Genomic DNA, 19,608 nt, shown 5'->3' on the forward strand with positions numbered 1-19,608 from the left:
GGGTCCAAGACTGGAGTTGTGAGGTGCCGAACCAGGTGGTCAATGCCGCTGGTCGGCGTGATTTTCAGCTCGGGCCCCTTGTCCAGGGACTGCAGGGAGCGGACGGATTTCCGCTTGTCCCGTTCCATGGAGGAGCGGGATCTGGAGCGCCGCTTTGCTTTCTGCGTGGTCATTGATTGTTGATGTTAATTACAGACATTGAGCAGGTGCAAGAGCGGCGAGGTGCATCTCGGTTATGAGTGAATATGTAGTCGTTGATAAGTGTGAGAGACGTGTGGGAAATAGGGTCGCAGCGGCGGATTTGATGAAACATGAATTGTGTGAAGGCCCCTGGTGGGGGTTGAGAAACACGATTGCCGACGTCCTATTAATTGAAGGTCCGATCACAGATGTTTCGAGCCAAGATATCGGTTCTCGTCTGAAGTTGGGAAATATGTTTATTGTTTTCAAGGGGAGTATCTGTGTGTTGATAATTTTTTATTCAGTAGCTGTTCCGACTGGATGGTACACAACTTCGAGGAACCACTATCATAGAATCGTGGTATGGGAGAGTATAGGTCGTTTCCGACATGACGTGGGTGTAAATGGCGAGGCCTTTTGATCTTGTTAATTCAAGTGCAAACTGGCACTCGCTCAGTGAGGTCAATTACAGAGATATAATGAACTAGGTTAGATGTTTGTGGGTGTTCAAAAAGATCCACAGACGAACATCGATCGAGAGCCAACCTGGGTTGGTGGGTATAATACAATGGATCTTCCTCCCTTAAAAGTTATTAGAAGCAGTCGCCTAATTGCTGAATTCCTCTTGTCGCAAGTTGCTTAGACATGTGTAGGAGGATTTACCGAAACAGGAGCGGAGCTCTCGCAACGTCACGGCCAAGGTCTTGGCTCCACATATGAGGGCATATGGAGACGACCGAGTGATGTTGCAAAGAGCAACGATTCATTATCCATCTTCAAGTAGATCTGCAGATCTGGAGGATTTGAGCTGATTTGGACCGGGATATACGAGTTCCATTTGCGGGTCATAGCGCACGCTTGACAGAGATATCCGGGCAACTAAGAATACTCGGATGTATACTTCGTATGCGTGCATGTAAACGTTAGCTACTAATTTTTTTGACTGGTAGATGCTGTCCCGCATTGCCCACCGAGGTGATGTTAACGTTGGTCGAGTTGAAGGCAACCGCCGGGGAGTTGTGTGGTCGTATTTCTCGACGTTCAGAGCGCTCATCCTCGATACACAATCCGGGTCCGCATTTCGAGATCCAGTTGTCGCATATTTAGAGTTCATAAACCGGATCAGGCAGATGCTTGGCTTGCCGCCTCTGATGGGTGACGCAGAGGCTACTATGAGCCCGCGTACGTAAAGTAAAGATATAGTAGCGGCCATCGACACCGCGGGGCACTTGCAATCACATCAGCTTGCCAGCAGAATTCATCGTAGTTGATGGGCCATGATAGTTGCTTTCCTGTCTGCCTCGCTTTTCCGTACATGACAGCTTTTGACACCTTTCGCCGTCTAATTCTTATAAACAAACCCCTTGGGCTAAAGAAACTACGAACCACCCGGACCTCCGAGCAGGGCAAATCTTCGCACGATTCCTGGACCATATTCGTCGTACTATTTATTCGTTAGTTTCAGACATCTGCATGATTCCGGAATAGGAAGTACTCACCTCAGCCTTGGTGTGGCAGTATGAGCGGAACTCGGGTGTCTGTCCTAGCAAGCTGCCCCCGAACCACGGTCCGTGTCTTTGGCGCTTGTGGCTGATAACCTGCACTTCCAGACCACCACTTCTTGCTCCGCCACTCTTTACTTCGCTGGCCCGGATTCTCGCGTCTACCAGATGCTTGACGTCCCGCTGCAAACGTCGGGCGAAATCCTTGTACAGAGTGCTACCGCCGGAAAGCACGATGTTCTTGTAAAGCCCACGACGCACATCAATCGGGCTTTGCTGGATTACACCATCCACCACGACTGGGAGCGGGGTCAGAAAGTCGGAGGAGTAAATTTCGGGGTTGAAGAAAATCTCGGGAGCAAGGAAACGTTCGTAGCCTACGTCGACGCTGACTTGGCGGCCGCCAGGTTGCGTCACGGTGTGCTTGATGAATTTGCTCGGATCACGGTCGTATTTTGCGAATTCTTTGACAATATCGGGGCACACATAGCTGTATTCCTCCTTGATCTCCTGGGCCGTCTTCATTGAGCTGTCGGCCTCGCCTCGGTCTCGGAGCATGGACTGCACGAAGCTGGTAAGGTCACGGCCAGCAATTGGAATCGACTTGATCGAAGAACCGATGACATATCCCTCGGCAACGGGGATGACGTGTGTGACACCGTCGCCCGAATCAATGACGGTGCCCGTGAGCGATCGGTCGTGCACCTTTGCTGATGTCCACGACGCTGCTAGAGCAAGTACAGCTTGGACGGCAATATATAGACCGGCGCAGTTGAAGGATTCGAAAAAGATCTCGGCTGTGTTTTCTCGGTTCTCGGGAGGGTTCAGAGGCTACATTGACAATTAGTTCCTAGTCAGGACGACCCAAATGCCCAAACCCGAACACGGTACAAGAAGTAATAACGTACTGGTTCCGTTAGTAGGAAGTAATGGTCTTCGGGTTCCACGCGTAGGTATTTGAAAATGGAATTCGACCAGAAACGTTCCATATGGTCCTACATCGCCGTCAGTTTGGAATTGACATTCCCCGTGTCCTCGGTGGTGCTGCCATACCCAGTTCTCTATTTGACCATGTCGAATAGGCCAATGTGTTCCGTATCCTAAGATCGTCTCAGTCTCTGTTGTAAAGAACCGCTAGGATATCTGCCTACCCGGTCCATTTCCTGCCGCGAGAGCTTCGTCGCCGATGAAGTAGTCGAGATCCTCGGTCCCCCGCTTCCCTGATAGATGACCAGTCGGGCCCGCACCGCCAGTTAAGCGGGAAGGTTTGTTCGCAACAGCAGGTCTACCTGAACCAGTCCCCCCGGAGCCACCCGCAGGTGCTTTTGTCGCTATTGCAGTCGGGAAGACGAAGGACGGTGAGTCGTTGCCGGCGAAACCTGGAGGCGAGGGAAGGTCTGTGTCAGTAATACTACTTGCGCATTGAGGGCAACTCGTGGCCGAGAGCTCGAGTCTGTCTTACCAAGCTTTGAAAAGCCCGTACCGCTGTAGGTGCCGGGTTAGCATCACGATGTGTAACTTAGAAGCTCCAAGTTGAGTGAAGGCGGCGGGGGTTCAGGAGCAACATACTTGTCCATGACAACGGCTGGCGTTTGGTTCGCCATGATGAAGGAGGTCGGCAAAAGATGCGCAAGTCTATAAACGATGTCGCTACAGCGCAATTGAGAATGATGAGGCAGAAGGCTGTTGGCGGGTAGCTGTCTCGGACGACAATGATGCGGCGCCTACAACCATCCAAATTACGATGCCTATCATGACTTGGAGACGTTGGGCCGCCGCTCAACTGTGATGTCGATGTGTGGCTGTGCTGAGGGCCAAGCTTGCAACAGTGGGGCGCAGAACCCCGCCAACAAGCCAAGGGAGGCTTATTACGGCAAGCGTGGGGGACCTCAAATGCAATTTGAGACTTTAGACGACAAGAAGAAGCTCGCTGAAAACCTTTCAAACTAATGTCTCGAGTGAGCGCGACAGGCTGGCTTGCTGCTAGTGAGTTACAACGTCAACTCATTTCAGGCAAGCTACTAGAGAGACACGATGAGATTCGGACCACTATTCATTACAAGCCCAGTTTAGAGCACTTGGCCAGCTCAGGAACCCCACGTCCATATCTAGATGGCAACTGCCACACAAACGTCAGTAAAGCAAGCGAGCAAGATAAAGAGGAAGGCACGGCAGACTCCTGAAATATGCTAGTAGAAACAAGAAAGAGCGACACTTCTCATTCAAAGCCCTTCGGTCGGAAGAGATCCCGATGGTGACTCTAGGCTGAGCTGGGTAGTTTCGGGGTTTTTCGACAACATACTCGCCAACCTCATCTTCTCCTCTCCTTCTGCCTCATCGTCAACTCCCCGCGGGACTGACAAAGGGAGACACATCAAATACTCCAGGGGAATATTCCTAGTTCCAAACAATCATTAATCAGTATACCTCTTCACTGCCCGGTGGCGCTTGGTGCCCAATTCGACTGCAAATCTCTGTCCGTCCGCTTTCATTGGGCCAACCTACTGATACGTTCGGGACGTAAGACCACGACCGCTAACGACCAGGCGTCATAAAGCCTCTCTCCGTGTCAACCATCCTCGCTATCCTCGCCATAATTTCAAAGATTCTGGAAAGTTCGCGAATCTCTCGGCCCAGATGAAACAAACTCAACAGTCGCATCCCAACAGCTCCCGACTTCTCGTCATTCGGTTTCAGAAGTAGAGCAACGCCTATCCTTTCAAATCTCTTGAGCAATAAATCCGAATGAGACAGTCGCCAAGTTCATAAGATAGCACAAGAAAGAGTTAGAGGGCAGCCTTGGAAACAACAATTCAGCTTTGCAAAATCTGGCACGGCTGTGACCTCGATTGGCAGGTTGAAGCCCGTCCCATTCGGTCCTCGCACCCTGCGGCCTTTACAGCACCATCATAAATTGCCTGCCTGTAAGGAACAGATTAACGATACCCCTGGTACAGGACATCGACTCGTCAGGCTTTGGAAGACATATGAATACGTGTGAGAATTACGCGACGGCTTACTAACTGGTGCGTGACTTGCGAAGGCTACCTGTCCTATCCACACCACATTTCTCTTTGCCCAAAGCTGCGGGTTGATTGCTTTTATAAGCCTGCTCTCACCAATAGTTTCCCTCGCTGCTGGCACGACTGTCTAGAAACAAACCAACCAGTCAGCCCCAGCAATCAATCCCAATGACGCACACAGCCAAAGCATGTGCTCCTCGATCGCAGCATTAGAGATACTTTGACAAGATCCGCCCATTGCTTGGGAAAAGATACCGTCACAAAAGCATTGCAATGTCTGTTCAGGACCCTTCACTAGACGCCCTTGGGGCAGCATCCCATCCTCCGGAGCTTGCCACCGAATTTACGCCTCTTGTTGCGGACCAATGGAGTGGCTTGCCAATCCAAGATGGAGATGAAGCACATTCGGGTTCCATCTTCCCATCTGGTGCAGAGATAGAGTCCTGGCACCAAGGTTCCTCTGCGGATCAGAATCTGTGGACGGATGGAGGAGCCGATCGCTTTGGTAGGCGTTCAAAGCCTGTCTCAGCTATATTTATACACGCAGGTGCTGGATACCACAGCACCGCAAATGAAAGAATACACCTTGAAGCGTGTAGCCAGTAAGTTATCCGCCAGATTTCGATTGAATGTGGCTCCGTGTTCTATACTCACCAATCCGAAGTGCAGCACGTGCCGCTATGAAGCTTCTAAAAGGCGGAGCATCTGCCATTGACGCTGTGGAGGAAGCCATTAGGGTCCTTGAAAACAAGGAGATCACGAATGCTGGGTATGGGAGTAACCTAGCCATCGACGGAACGGTTGAGTGCGATGCAACCATTGTTGACTATCTCGGACGAAGTGGGGGTTGTGGTGCTGTCCCGAGTCTGTCTCTTCATCCAGCGTTGTGACGCTTCGAAGACTAATATTTACTTTTCCCAGACATCAAGAATCCCATTAGCCTCGCCAAGCTGATTCTGGAACGGAGCAGTCAGCCTCTGTCTCTTCGACGGGTCCCTCCCAACCTCCTTATTGGTGACGGTGCGAAGGAGTTTGCCTGGAAGAATGGCATGGCACTCATTCCCAATGACTGGCTCATTTCCCGCAATGCTAGAGACCGCTATGTCAGATGGCAGGAAGATCTGAAACGGGCCGACATGCAATCGCGAGACGTCACTCCATCCACTCCGACCAAGACTCCAAATCCGGAGTACGACGAAGAAACGCATCAAAAGGCCCAGCGAGACCATACGACTGCTATCCTGACAGGTACTTGGAATGAAGGTCAGCCAGACTCGCCAGTACATCCCGCCACGCCCTCAGACAATGGACCACCCTTGGCACCCCATGTTCCCAGCCCACTGAAGGCCCAAACTCCCCAGTCAAATGGTTCGACTAGTTCACGGCTACAAGACCGGAGTCCTCTGAGCTTCCTGGGCTCCAAGTATACATCTAAGACGGACAATTCTGAATCTCCAAAGACAGGATCTCCTGATAGGAAACGGCCGCGTTTCCTGGAGCGTCACAGCACCAGTTCGCCACGAAATTCTGATGTCGGGAATCCAGATGCGATGGATACCGGTGATGGGACTGGATCACTACCAAACGACCGATCCACGATCCCTTGTCTTTCCGACACTGTCCTGAAGAATTTAGGCACTCTAGTTGATCCAGCCACGGCGAAGGAAGTTGAAGACCTGTGTACATCCAACCTCTCACCCGCCAGCCGCAAAGACTCGATCTTCGACGGCGAGTATGACGAAGATATGATCACCGATACAGTAGGTGCGATTGCTATTGATCAGGATGGTCATATGGCTGCAGGCTCATCATCGGGAGGAATCGGCATGAAGCACCGTGGACGCGTCGGCCCTGCGGCTTTGGTTGGCATCGGCACAGCTATCATCCCAGCTGACGACAGTGACCGCGATAGTGTCACTGTTGGTGCGGTCACCAGCGGCACGGGTGAACACATGGCCACCACGGTGGCAGCCCAGAAGTGTGCCGAGCGCTTGTACCATGGTAGCGTCCGAGGCGAAGGCGGCTTCGACGTGAGGGAGGATGACGAGAGTGCCATCATGGAGAGCTTCATTATGCATGACTTCCAGCTTCACCCCGGTGTTCTGAACTCATCTTCAGCCGGTGCAATCGGCGTCATGGCTGTCAAGCAGGCTCCCGGGGGCTTCTATCTGTATTTCGCCCACAATACCGATAGCTTTGCGCTCGCGAGCATGGGTAGCTCTGACCGAGACCCACACTGTGTCATGAGTCGTATTGATGAGAAGAGCAGAGATCGTATTGCTCAGGGTGCAAGGAAGATTAGAGTGGATTGAGATGCACAGGCCAAATGCCTTTATAGTCTCCATCTTACTTCGCCCCTGGACCATTTCTCGTACTTTACGTTCCCGCAATCCCTAAGGTCGGCTTTGATGACTTCGATGGAGGAGATACCCTAATAGACTGCGCCACCAACCCTGTCGTTAGATCAGATAGAGATACCATGATATTCCTTTGCATTAAACTGTGACAGTAGTGGCTAATGAATATATCTGTGAACCTCTATTGCCTTCGTGATGAGGCTGTCGCGATATGGTTATTACTACCCTCTTTTATAGTAGTTCAACAAGCTTAACATTCTAAAAGTCATTACATGACTGACCGTAATTCAATGTCCTGGTTAGCATAAGGACCCACGGTAACTTACGTTGGTTATCTAATCCCGCCATTGCCAAAGAGAATGAGATAGCAGCCTGCTGTTTACAATATGAAGACGCATATCTCAAGACCTACTATCGGGTGGAATTTTGTGCACCTATCTTAAGTTTGACAAGGAAATTTTGATGGCAATCTGCATGTCTGAATCGATATCTTGCCTTCTCTTGGCCTTTGAGATGAGAATCCCCACACAGCTAGCTCATGGTGAATACTTAAGCATGTTCGAACACCACGCTCTACATCTTCCGCGCCGCACACTTGAGCAGATTTCCTAGTGACCATTTGATCTCTACTTCGATATCATAGAGCTATGTTGCTGCTATTTCATTGTTGAAGGCTTTGCTTTGTGGGGAAAGTTCGAAAATCAGGGGCTGACAGGGCCTCTTCTCTTTGCGGTCAGGGCATACGAAAATACAGGAGTCGATCCTGTATTGACCGCGTCTCTGAGAGTTTCAGACTATATATATGCTCATTAGATTCGTATCAAGGGATAATCTAGATATTATTACATAAGCTGAGCCTAAGTCCATGCCTTCCAAGCCGCGCCCACTGCCACGCACAATTCATCACATCTAGGAATTCATCACATATCTCGACTACCAGAGACAATATCGTTCGTCTCGATTAAATATGGGTACATTTGGTACTATGAATATGATCTTACAGTGAAGTATCATCGACTTCGTTCACATGGCAAATCACTTATACATGTTTTGGAGTACCTGCATTGCCAAGCCTGAATCCAGGAATTGAAGATAACCTATTTGTGAAGCTCCACATGTATTTTCCCTGTAACGAGTATTATAGGTGCTTTATATCTACTAACATGATGTCGTTGAAGTGGATACCATCACCGGTAGAGTTTGAGTCTCCAGTCGAGTTCAGCTCAACTGTCTAGCTAGTCATATTTTGCTGCCTTAGATCCGCCGTTGTATATAGATGGCTCTGACATCAAGCCGATACATCGGATATAGACTTCGACACTGGGAAATTCTCGACGCAGAGAAGGTCTAGAGGTTCTATACGGGGATTCTGAGGCCGAGGAAGACCAACCGCTCTAGGTGATATACCTGACGGCAAACCGTACTCAAGGTTTTTCAATTCATAGAAAGACTCAAGGATTTTACCACATGTGCTCCCACAGTGAAACCGACCCAAATATCAGACCATCGCAATCAGCCTCGTTTATTTAAGCTAGAAACTACGGTTAAGATCAACTTGAGTGGCATGACAGTTGGAATGGCTTATCATTATGCAGTTAATTCGCCATGAATTTGTATTCCGTAATACCCTTACCGTGCATCCATGTATGCCGATGTATATGAGACTGGGGTACCTATACGTCGCTAACTACTTGATGCCTGTCCAGCAGCCATACGTTCAAAACGATCATATGATTAGATGAACCGATGATGGGCGAGATATGGTTCATGAGAAAAGGGCATGCGTAGGCGGGGTTGAGGCTCTCACAGAAGCTTCCAATGTGCCGGGAAACCACCCGCGGTCGATGTGAAGATTCCGGACCGTTCCGTGCCCACCACAATTCATATGCGCCCCTTTCCCCGCGGGTTGGTTACTTTGCGGTCCTAGCGGCCGGCTCGGCATGACTTAGCACATGACGGATAAGCCATTATAATGGCTCGATTCCCAACCAAGGTCACCCCAGCTTGTGCAGTAAGCTAATGAGCTTGTTTACCGGAGAGAAACCAAAGGGTCGGATACAGAACCACTGATTTCGTAAACATCCTCTTTATCCTCATCGACCTCAGCGATAACTCCTAGCTACTTTGACATGGGTGCTCGCAGTTGCTTTCACCCGGACTCAAGTGTATAAGATGAGCGTTGCCACGACTTTTTTAACGGAGTTTCCCTCCACCTTCCAAAATTTTTCGGCCACCTGGGCGTGGGTTATCGTACCATGACCCTTCTGTAGCAGTTCTGCCTGGTTCATTCTGGTCTGACGCTTTGACGAAGTCGTAAGTCTCAGCACCATCGAGACTACTACCAGAAACAAACCAGAAACCCAATATTTCTTCACTCGAAGGAAGCTATTCTTCAAAAACACCAACTTCATCGCGTACGATAAATGCTTCTTTTCCATCATTGGCTCCGCCGCCAAGGTAGAGCATGTGCAGCCCCTAGCGCTGCAATCTTACGAAGCACCCTATTATAGCCCTTCGACGCATGAATTCCTCTCTGTAGAATGGTGTCCCCCGGATGGTGACGACAGCGTGCGCCCATAGCAGTACATGCTCAACACCAAGAACAATACATTCTGGAAAATTACCACCCGCTCAACAACACTCAACTTGCATGGCTGCGTGTTCGACGACGCTTTCTACGCCGTGACCGACGGGTCCTTCAACACAGCCCAGCTCGCCAACATGGGCCCGGTGCCCCTCGAGATGACGGTGCTACTGCACAATTTCTACCAGCAGCCCTTCATAGGCTTCAAAGATTCGGAAATCGACCCCCAGAGTAACTTTTGGATCGCCGACTCCGAGTTCGGCTAGGACTGGGACGTGATCCTTTGGACCCCGCCCACAATCCGACGGCATACTTCGTAAACGGGACCACCATGGTGCCGAGGTCGATCCACATCACCACGAGAAACGCCAACAGCGTTGCTTCCACTATCGCTGGGGATGGGAATGGCCTCAGGGTCGACATCCAAGATACGGGCGCGTTGCAGCAGAATCTGGTTAAGTTCAAGGACCCCTGTGGAAAACACGTCTTATACGCCCAGGATAGGTATCCTGGCGGTGGCGGCGTCTTGATGAGCCGGTGCATGCTAAGCAACCCGATTTCGAGCTTCTACGATGGCTCGGCAAGAACGCATTGAATTCCTCGGGTGCTGGGGATGGCGTGAAAGTGATTAGTCCCACTGACGGCTTCACGCTGGGGAGTATTCGGGTTGGGGTCGGGAAAAACCTCGCGGTTTTATTAGCGTTTGGGGAATGAATTGTAGATTGTGGGTGGGGGTGGGTGTGTGGCATGTAAGTGGGTTGAGCGAGACGACTGGGAAGGACTGGTAATGATATATAATCACTGGAAGGTGAACATGTACATTTACCCTCACGTTATTGCGTCATACAAGCCTTTTAACTATCTTGGTTTATATTGTCACCCCAATGGAGTGACGAGATGGGTTCGCGATGTTCGAGCTATTACAAAGTCTGAGCCCCTGGTGTTGAAAATGTCGAGAAGAAATTCAAATGGCGCATGACGTACCCTTGGCTGCGGCTGGGCAGGACTCGAGCGTTGCGAAGCAATGCGGAAGGGAAATTTGTACTTTCCAGATTGGACGTCTAGGAATGTTCGTCCAGAGGACAGTCAGGAAGTAATAGACATAGAACGCAATGTATGATTTCCTATGCTGTACAGCAGTTTTTCTTTTATGGCTTATATGGTATCAATCCAGATCGGACCTACTATGCAAGCAAGGAGAGCCCATATGCTCCCAACGCCGTGCCCATCCCCTTCCATGCAAGTTAGCTTGGCATTACGGCATTATTTTTCAACCTGCAACCATTATGCAACTCAGGTCCATACAGATCTCGCGAAGCTGCCGAATATCAACAAGGCATTCGGTGTCGGCCTTTTGAGGTGCATTATGACAAGATGCAGCACCAGGCCAGCCGACCGCCGAAGCCCGCCCGATACACCAGTACCTTTGTCTTCCAGCATCATTACGGACTCCAAATTGTTCACTTGGTGACCCCTCTCATCATCCAGGCACAGGCGTTCCCGCCGCACTCCCCGATGCGTCTCTGTCCATCACCCCATTGAGGGCCTTCTTTCTTTTCTTCTTCTTCCGCGGCACCACGGCGGGGTTCGCACCATAGCTTCCAAGCGCTAATTTCGTCCCGCATGTAAGGCACTCGGCTCCTTGAGGCACCTCGCAGAAAATGCTCAAGCAGATGCTACACACGAACCCTGTGTCGACCACCTTGCGGTGACAGAAACACGCTGCTCTAAAGTCCACCGAGTCTTGTGTGGGAAGGGTGACGGAGTTGCGCGCTTCGGCGTCGGCAAGGAGCCCAAACATGAGGTAGGTTAGGAGGCCACGTGGATTGAGCGCAGCGGACAGGAACACACCGCCTGTGATGACGGCTGCCTGCTGAAGGAAGGTCGGACTGCAATGTTGGGACAAAGAGAGCGTATCGATGGGTATTCGCGCGTGACTAGCGGCGAACACAGCGTTCATCGTTGGTATGTATTGTGAGGGCTCCGAATCCGAGACGGAAACAATGAGGATGCGAGCGTGTAACGTCGGTTGAGAGGGCGTGAGGGTTACTGCTGTAGATGGGGCGGCTGGGTCGGTGGAAGCTTTTGGCGGCGCGAACGAGAGGGAGGTTTTATGGATATGTGACAGCGATTGTGACAGTGCGCCGGCGATCAAGGTCGTTGGTGGTAAAGTGGATGGCAGTGTTGACTTGATGAGCGACTGCAGCGAAGACAGAATCGAGGACTCGATCGCACTGAATTGCGGGTATTTGTTTGCGTTTCCACGGTCCTTGTCGTCATCTACATCCTTCATCTCGACATCTCCATCTGTTGATCCATTTGGTTCTCTATCAGAATGGGGCGACTTCGGATACAGCCACACGGCCTTGTTGCTATGCGCTGCGAGAACAGCGACCTGGTTGTCATTGCCGAATGCCAGGTGGGCATTGATGAAAACAAGTATATTTGCGATGGCTTTCGAAAATGGCAGAGTGTCCTTCAGCGCTGCCCAACCCCGCGGGTTTGTATCGATAACAATGGTGAGGAGAGAGGGGGTCTGGCCCGTAGCATTAACTTCGACGTGGGAGGAGCCATCGATCGCATTCATCTTGACAATTCGCTGTGGTTACTGGAAATGTGAGATGGTCGGGCTACATGTACAATTCAGGGTCAGATCGTTGTCTGTCTTCAACGCTGATCTCTGTTGCCTGGATCCTTTCTATCCTGATCAAATCAACCACCCGAGGCCTGAAGCCCCGAGATTTGAAAGGATAGCAGTGTAGTAGCCGACAGGAACTATTGAAAGGCGATGGTTTGCACGTTTTTACACAGTCCTGGACTTGGGCATTCGTCCCTTTGTTGTCCTGAAACCAAACCACCTGCAGTCTTGGAATGCGGATTTGCGCATCGACCGCGTTCAAAGGTCACCACAGGGAAACGGGCATTCACGTGAGCCTTTGGGCCATAGCTGCGTCACCTTAATGCCAAAACAGGCTAGTCCAGGTGCGGTCGTTTTAGGCAACAGTTTCGACAGCCAACTTTGATGCGGGGGAAAATGTCAGCTTGCACTGTTTTAGCAAACATCAATGGCATTTGTAGGTGAGGGGCAATTTGTAGGTGAAGTTGGAGGGGTTGGGTGGACGCCTATTTGATATCACTTGAGAAGAGTTGAGACACATCTGAAAGACCAAGAGATATTGCCATCCCGCGTTCGGCACCAAATCTCCAGGAACCACCCACGCTCTCTTTATCGGAAGTCGCTGCTGTCAGCCTATTACAAGGCCACAACACAGCATCAAGGTTCTTGTGACTTGATTACACTTTCTTGTGCTTGGGACATTCTGAAGGGAATCCTGCGTCACGTCACGCATGTGCACAGGACCCCCAACACGAAAAAGGCAGGCAAAAGGGTTTCTTCACCCAAAGTGCAAGCAGCAGAAGCTCCTACGAAAAACATACTTTTTTTTCTTGTTGCACATCTAAGGGCAGCCGGCCAAGCGAGACATATCATCTTCCATATCAATCCAGGCAAGCACCTCCCTTCCTAAAGTTCACCCCACCTCTAGCAAACCTTCCACCCATCCTCATTCTACCAGCAGGGTTTTCTTCCCTTCTTCCTCCAAATAGATGAGTCGTGTGGTATATAATTTTTTAGTCTTTTGTCTTGTCATCTAGAATACTTCCTCGTTGTGCCACGTTCTGTTGACAGTTGGCACTAGAGCCAACGGCAGTGCAACGTGCCCACCGTAAGGCGTCTTTGATATATCCGCCTAAATCCGTCAGCAATCGTAAACCAGCATCAAGACCAACAATTATGGACGAAGCACACGTCGCCACTCCCCAGGAGGAGCTGGTGAAGTTATCTAGGGTCGAGCAAGCTCAGCTCATCCTCGCTCGATTGATGGAGGGCGGCCAAGAAGACGATGAGACTTGCCGAGCTTTGGACAAGCTCACCAAACTACTCAATGATGACACTGAGGCCCTGAAAAGGGACAAAACACACGAGCCTATCGTCGACATCATTGACGATGTCTGCGTTGACACTATTTTCGGCTATCTTGACATGAGGCAGGCCGAAATTGTACGCGGCCATGGAACTTTGACTGCTTCTGCCTTCTTCAACGCCGCGGGCGAAAAGGGGTCTGGTGCTTTGCCTCATTTTTTCTTCGAGCGTATTAAACGGGGTACCTATGACGACTATATTCTCGCCTTCTGCGTGGCTGCAGCTGTATTTCCGATTGTCCCTGGTATGACATCGGACATGTTCTTGACCGAGGGTTTCCTGCCGAGTCTGGGGCCATTGATGCGACGGAAGTGGAAGTCGAGAAAGGTGGAGACGGCTTGTCTGGAAATGCTTAATGCCGCATCGATGAACTCGCAATGTCGAGAAGCCATTGTCAAATACTGCACCGAATGGCTGGAGGAGATTGTGGATCAAGATCCGGCCGAGCTGGACACTGCTGTCCACCATGCCGATGCTGGAGTTGACATCCAGGGATCTATCGCCATGAAACGCCATTCCGAGGCAGTACAGAACCTGGCTGCAGTTATCCTGGCTAAGTTGAGGGTAGGCACTCTCAAGTTCCCGCTCGCTTCACCACCAGCATTCGAACACCTTCACTGGAAATGAACACGGAGGCAAGCTGGCTGACCTGCAGGCTTCAGGCAGTACCATCGGCACAGGCCTCTACAGCAGCGGCTGGACTGGAAGGGACAAGGATTCAACCCGCCATCACCAGCATCGAGGACCTATCCAAGAAGTTCACGAACATGATACTAACTAATGCGGAGCATGAGAGGCAGCACTCGGTGGAAGGTCTGGCATATGCAACGATTCAGCCCACCGTGAAGGAGGAGGTTGCAAACGATAAACAAGTTCTGCAGAATCTGGTCAAAATTCTGGCCCAATCCCCGCCAAAATCACCACTCACCTATGGAACCCTAAGTATCTTCCTCAATCTCACTCGCTACCAACCCAACCAGTCGGAGGAGGAGAAAAGGATAAACCAGCTGAAGGCCTACACAAATGCGGCTGGCAAACTGGCAGCACCAAATCCGCTCAACGATCACTCCCACGTCTCAACGAGATGCAAAGCCGTCTTCGAGTCGAATGTTGTGCCTGTGCTAGTGACGCACAGCAGAAACGGCTCCGCTGCCTCCCTTTCGATCATAATCTCCATCATCCACGCTTTGGCCGTAACGACGTCCATACGCGGTCCGTTAGCTCAGCAGGGAGCAGTGATTCTCCTCATCGCCGCATGGACAGCGTTACCTGAGGCGGAAGCGCCCGCCAAACGGACAGCAGCACAGGCTCTGGCACGCATACTCATCAGTACGAATCCGTCACTGGTTTTTGGAGGAACTCGGGCCTGCCCGCAAACATCAGCAATTCGACCCCTGGCCTCCATCATCCCTCCTGACCCAGCAGCCGAGACCCGTGACCTGCTTCCTTCCTTTGAAACTCTAATGGCGCTCACAAACCTCGCGTCGACTGATGATGACACACGGTCAGCAATCATTAGAGCCGCATGGCCGCAAATAGAGGACCAACTCCTCTCATCAAACAACCTGGTTTCAAAGGCCGCCGTGGAACTGATTTGCAATTTGGTTCAAAGCCCCTCCGGTATCGAGCTGTATGCTGGTTCAGGGGACGCCGCGTCCGATGGGGCTGCAAGAAATCGCCTCAATATTCTACTTGCGCTTGCGGATGCCGAGGACGAGGGGACACGAAGTGCAGCCGGGGGAGCGTTGGCCTCCTTGACATCATATGAGCCGGTTATTAAGAGCATCTTGAGTCGTGAAAGGTGGGTCCAGGTTGTGCTTGGACTTTGCAGTGAGGACAATGAGGATCTGCGACATAGAGGTGTTTTCGTGGTGTACAACGTGGTCGCATGTGACGGAGAGACAGGGAAGAAAGCCATAGAGATGGTCAAGGCCGAAAACGGCATCGAGATACTGAAGGAATGCGCAAAGAAGACCCGAAGGCCCGAGGTCGTGGAGGTTGCTGTGACGGCTTTGAAGATTTTACTTGAGAGCTAGTACGTCTCGCCTCCTGCGCAACCAGCACGGAAGGCCGGGGCAATTGGTATCATGAAGTTCGCTTTATCAACCCTCCTCCTCCGAATGACACAATTCTCGAGACAATGCATCTTGGCGCCAGGTTAATACCGATGCTGCCATGTGATTCCGGCAAGTGTTCTGCGCTTGTGTCTGCCGGCCTGAGGCACTACTGCAGCTCAAGTGTTAGTTGCACGTGATTTGAGATTTTTTTAGATGGGATAAGCCCTGCGCCACTTCTTTCGCTCCTTGAACTCCTCTCCAGGTTTTCTGCCCCACCGACATAATGGGCACTCCCGATCGCTCGACCCTCCTTTCTCTTGCACCCGAGCTCCTGTTAATGATCATCGACTGTCTGGAGAAACTGAAGGATAAGCAATCATTGGTGAGAACTTGTAAAGCCGCGCAACGTCTTACTGAGCCACATCTCTACTGGAAGATCTACACCAAGATTGGGACTCAAAATGACACGGCTTGGTTACTCCGCTTCCTGGACCGAAGACCTGATGTGGTTCCCATGATTCATTACCTTGTGCTTGATGAATGGGATCCGCGCTCTTTCCAACAACTTCTTGCTCGAGAGTTCCCCAATCTCGAAAGCATAATAGCACAGCACGAGGGACCTGTTACGGATGAGCGAACGGCGACGGAGAGGCGTGCATTATGTCGTGCGGTACGCCCGCAGCTGCGCATGACCAACTGTCCGTAGATATATCCATCAGAGTGTCAAGCTGCCGTTGTTCAGACAGGCTGCTGACTCTTATAGCAGTAACGCTCTCCGTTCAGCTGAGTTTGGACACCGCTACGAGGGCGACCACGTACTACAAACTGGAGCGCGAAGACCGCTCTATCTTCCGGCACCCCAGTTTAACCCGCATCAGACTGTCCTACCTCGACTTCTCCTGTCTAGCAGATACCAGACCAGACTACCTCATCCACGAAAATCTGAAAGAACTCCACATCGAAACCTCGATGTACACAGAGCAGGCCCTGACCCGCCTCATCTCGCCATCCAAAAAGCTCTGGAGATTCAGACTTCACCACGACAGAGAACTCCCCTTTCCAGCTTCACTGTATCCTAGAATCCTCTCCTCTGCCCGAGAATCTCTCGGCATGGTGTTTATTCTTTTGCGATACATGCACCCCACCGACGATGTCAGAATGGACTTCGGCTCCTTCCCCGCCCTGAATTCACTGACCGTCCACCCACGCTACATCCTAGGCAATGACTATGGGCCCAGCCAAGCTTCACAAGCGATCATCCGACAACGTCTTAACACGCATTTGCCCCCTAATCTACAAGTATTCGGACTGGAGGGCCTGGTACCTATGTGGCCATGTCCGCCGCCGGGTATGAAAGTGGTGTTGGCGGATCGCGATTGGTGTCTGGTGCACATGCTGCTTGCGGAAAGGGAACTGGTGCCGAAATTAGTGCTTTTGGGCATATACTATCTAGAGCGCTTGACGTATCCGGTGTATTTGCACGGGCTGGCTAGGGAGAGGGGGATCAAATTTACGGGGTTATATTCTAGTGATGAGCTAGGGGTCGTAGGAACGAATTTGACGAAGATGGAAGTCTTCACGGATAGTCAGGCGGTTTTGATTGAAGAGGACGATAGGAGTGGCCGTGGAAATAGGAGTAGGGAGGGTGGGGGTTGAAGTGGAGAGGATAAGAATATCAAGCATCATAGCTGAATGATAAACAATAGTTGACTCCAGATGCTTTTTAGAATATGTATTTTCATTGTAGCTGTAAACATGCTGTTATGTCTTTCGGGTTTGGTGCCACTCCCGACCCCAGCTATGCAGACTTGTGGAATATGTATAGGTACTGCCGTCCATTTAGGTCTTCTGTATTCTCAGATTTGTTCTTCAACGACGGAACCCATGATCCAGACTGAAATCCAACCAGCCGCCAAAAAAATATGGATAAGAAACCAGCGACGGTTTGTGGCTGATATTATTGCGCAGCTGCTGCGGTACGAGACGATTTTCGCATTGTAGCGGCGCGATGCTACCTGGGTCAGGAGAGACGTGAGGACTTTAATCCTGCCATTTTTTCTTAAGCTCAGCTGGGCGAGAAATACTCTTTCCAGCCCCGAGGCTCTATCTGGAGGAATCCGGCCTTCTTGACTGGGCACGCGGGCCTTTTTTGTTTTATGCGCTTTCTCTGTTTTAGTTGGGCACTGGTCTGGTGCTCAGTACGTAAGGAACACAGGTTTGCCGTTCAGTGCTGTTTCGTCCCTTTTCTGTCTCTAAGCATGGGACACCGGCACAGCATGACTCTGTTGCGTGCCCTAGGCACACTGCCTGTGTTGTGGGTGCAGCGCTTGGGCTACTTATCCATAGAGAGCCCTTCCGGAGCTGCAGCCTTTGGGACTTAGTCCTATAATCATCATCACCACCAATACATCCCTCTAGCCTGTATTGCCAACATACTCTGACACAAAACTGCTATAGGGCAGGTTGCGAATGGAGCTTAGATTGAGTGCCTGGAAAGATCCGACCTGAGAAAGTAATTCAGTTACATCAGTTTATTTTTGAGGGTATTATGCATATCTGTCCATGCCTACATAGTCACACACGCTGGTAAGTTTGGTCGTTGTTTTAGCTTGTTTTTTCAACGGAAAATATTGCCTACATACATGTCCATGTATCCAAGTTGTCGCAAGACGAAGTAAATTCGATGAAAAGCACAATCAACTGCTAGGGGAGTGCGCCACAGTTATTGTGTCAAGACTTACCTAACGAAAATTTTCTTCACAAAATTTGATCATTTCCGAGTTCAACACTTTCGCCCGATGATCTCTATAACTTCTACATGCTTTTATCTTGATAAAAGATTGGCTCGGAGCGTTATACACATGCTAGAATCGTCATATTTGGATGATAGTTGTATGGCCTTAACGTGTTCGAATTCACTTATCGGTCTCGGGCAAAGTGCTGACATATTAAGCGTACGCACTAACCTTGGTACGTAGCGACACAGAAGTAGTCCGTCGTTACTGACGCGAATGTCGAGAAGGCTCTAAATATTTTTCAAAAAAGAGGCTGTCTGACGACGTCTCGAGCTGTTGACTTCATCGTATCCTGATTTGGAGTACCGACAATACCCCATAATGCCGCAGAAGGATTATTGCAGCAACCGGGCTCATAACCATCGGACTTATTGTGTGCAAATAATCTTGCATCGAATTGAAATAGGTCTCTGTCCTCCTGGATCTATCAAGAGAACGATTTGGATATTAGGGCCTTAAACATACAAAGTGATGAAGTCAAATGGGGATCTTGTATGTGTTAAAATAGTTTATCCCCATGCATATATCGATTATAAGTAGCACTGTCCAGATAGTTGTGGGTGGCACCAGTCCGCCAACGAATGGTTAATATCAATATTGCAGCCTCGACACCATTTTGCAACGGGCCTATGGTAAAACCGCTTTACTCCAAAGTTTGATCAGCGGTAAAAGCGGTCCATGTAGGAGACAGAGGACGTAGGGATTATCAATTGGCGGCTGGTCGCTGGAAAGGATTGGGATGGATCGTAGTGTGACCGTAAAAGGGGAGGTGTCAGCACAGTGCTCTAGGCAGCAATTTGCAGTTCATGTGTCTGTCCCCAATAGGCAGGATACATAAAGCACCTTTGGATATGGTACAGGAGTATGACAGTGGGTATGAGTAAGCTGCAGAACAAAGATCGATGTAGATCTCTTCATGTGGCAATCTGTCTTCATAATCTCGTATAAGAGGTGCCTTTAAGCACGGAACACCTGATAACCAAGCCTCGATGTTATAGCTGTATACGATTCTGTATAGTGTGAAAAGTTGACGCCGAGCCTACATGTCTGTTGCATAAGGCCTCATGATTGAGTGGCTGGGTACCTGTAAATCTGGGGCTGGATCTTGGGAGCCATGCCTAGTTCCCC

The 19,608-nt window shown here is 50.4% G+C and overlaps 7 protein-coding genes across 7 annotated transcripts; 4 read left to right on the plus strand and 3 right to left on the minus strand.

The window, feature by feature from the left end:
* Nucleotides 1–994: 994 nt before the first annotated feature.
* BCR38DRAFT_51467 (uncharacterized protein) lies at nucleotides 995–1,705 on the minus strand. Its single transcript, XM_040865074.1, has 3 exons — nucleotides 1,680–1,705; nucleotides 1,152–1,624; nucleotides 995–1,080 (listed from the first exon to the last, which is right to left on the minus strand). Exons 2-3 carry the CDS (start codon nucleotides 1,391–1,393, stop codon nucleotides 1,026–1,028), a joined length of 297 nt encoding a protein of 98 aa, XP_040712403.1. The 5' UTR covers nucleotides 1,394–1,624; nucleotides 1,680–1,705; the 3' UTR covers nucleotides 995–1,025.
* On the minus strand, nucleotides 1,476–3,286 carry BCR38DRAFT_497443 (actin-related protein 3; the record flags this gene model as incomplete). Its single annotated transcript, XM_040864773.1, has 7 exons — nucleotides 1,476–1,624; nucleotides 1,680–2,513; nucleotides 2,591–2,677; nucleotides 2,736–2,782; nucleotides 2,834–3,061; nucleotides 3,145–3,167; nucleotides 3,252–3,286. 7 exons carry the CDS (start codon nucleotides 3,284–3,286, stop codon nucleotides 1,559–1,561), a joined length of 1,320 nt encoding a protein of 439 aa, XP_040712404.1. The 3' UTR covers nucleotides 1,476–1,558.
* Nucleotides 3,287–5,284: 1,998 nt separating this feature from the next.
* Nucleotides 5,285–7,219, plus strand: BCR38DRAFT_443496 (nucleophile aminohydrolase). Its single transcript, XM_040860878.1, has one exon. It carries the CDS (start codon nucleotides 5,755–5,757, stop codon nucleotides 7,015–7,017), a length of 1,263 nt encoding a protein of 420 aa, XP_040712405.1. The 5' UTR covers nucleotides 5,285–5,754; the 3' UTR covers nucleotides 7,018–7,219.
* A 2,429-nt stretch (nucleotides 7,220–9,648) lies between these two features.
* Nucleotides 9,649–10,241, plus strand: BCR38DRAFT_488157 (uncharacterized protein; the record flags this gene model as incomplete). The annotated part of the gene is made up of 2 exons (XM_040864236.1): nucleotides 9,649–9,877; nucleotides 9,913–10,241. 2 exons carry the CDS (start codon nucleotides 9,649–9,651, stop codon nucleotides 10,239–10,241), a joined length of 558 nt encoding a protein of 185 aa, XP_040712406.1.
* Nucleotides 10,242–10,765: 524 nt separating this feature from the next.
* BCR38DRAFT_443500 (TFIIH subunit Tfb4/p34) lies at nucleotides 10,766–12,519 on the minus strand. The gene has a single exon (XM_040860879.1). It carries the CDS (start codon nucleotides 12,231–12,233, stop codon nucleotides 11,127–11,129), a length of 1,107 nt encoding a protein of 368 aa, XP_040712407.1. The 5' UTR covers nucleotides 12,234–12,519; the 3' UTR covers nucleotides 10,766–11,126.
* A 920-nt stretch (nucleotides 12,520–13,439) lies between these two features.
* Nucleotides 13,440–15,664, plus strand: BCR38DRAFT_350597 (myosin-binding striated muscle assembly central-domain-containing protein; the record flags this gene model as incomplete). The annotated part of the gene is made up of 2 exons (XM_040856577.1): nucleotides 13,440–14,192; nucleotides 14,291–15,664. The coding sequence occupies 2 exons, from the start codon at nucleotides 13,440–13,442 to the stop codon at nucleotides 15,662–15,664; spliced, it is 2,127 nt and encodes a 708-aa protein (XP_040712408.1).
* A 272-nt stretch (nucleotides 15,665–15,936) lies between these two features.
* Nucleotides 15,937–17,444, plus strand: BCR38DRAFT_443507 (uncharacterized protein). The gene is made up of 2 exons (XM_040860880.1): nucleotides 15,937–16,383; nucleotides 16,452–17,444. The coding sequence occupies exons 1-2, from the start codon at nucleotides 15,969–15,971 to the stop codon at nucleotides 17,339–17,341; spliced, it is 1,305 nt and encodes a 434-aa protein (XP_040712409.1). The 5' UTR covers nucleotides 15,937–15,968; the 3' UTR covers nucleotides 17,342–17,444.
* Nucleotides 17,445–19,608: the final 2,164 nt, after the last annotated feature.

Source organism: Pseudomassariella vexata (assembly GCF_002105095.1).
Source record: "Pseudomassariella vexata strain CBS 129021 chromosome Unknown BCR38scaffold_12, whole genome shotgun sequence".
In the NCBI taxonomy this organism is placed as follows: domain Eukaryota; kingdom Fungi; phylum Ascomycota; class Sordariomycetes; order Amphisphaeriales; family Pseudomassariaceae; genus Pseudomassariella; species Pseudomassariella vexata.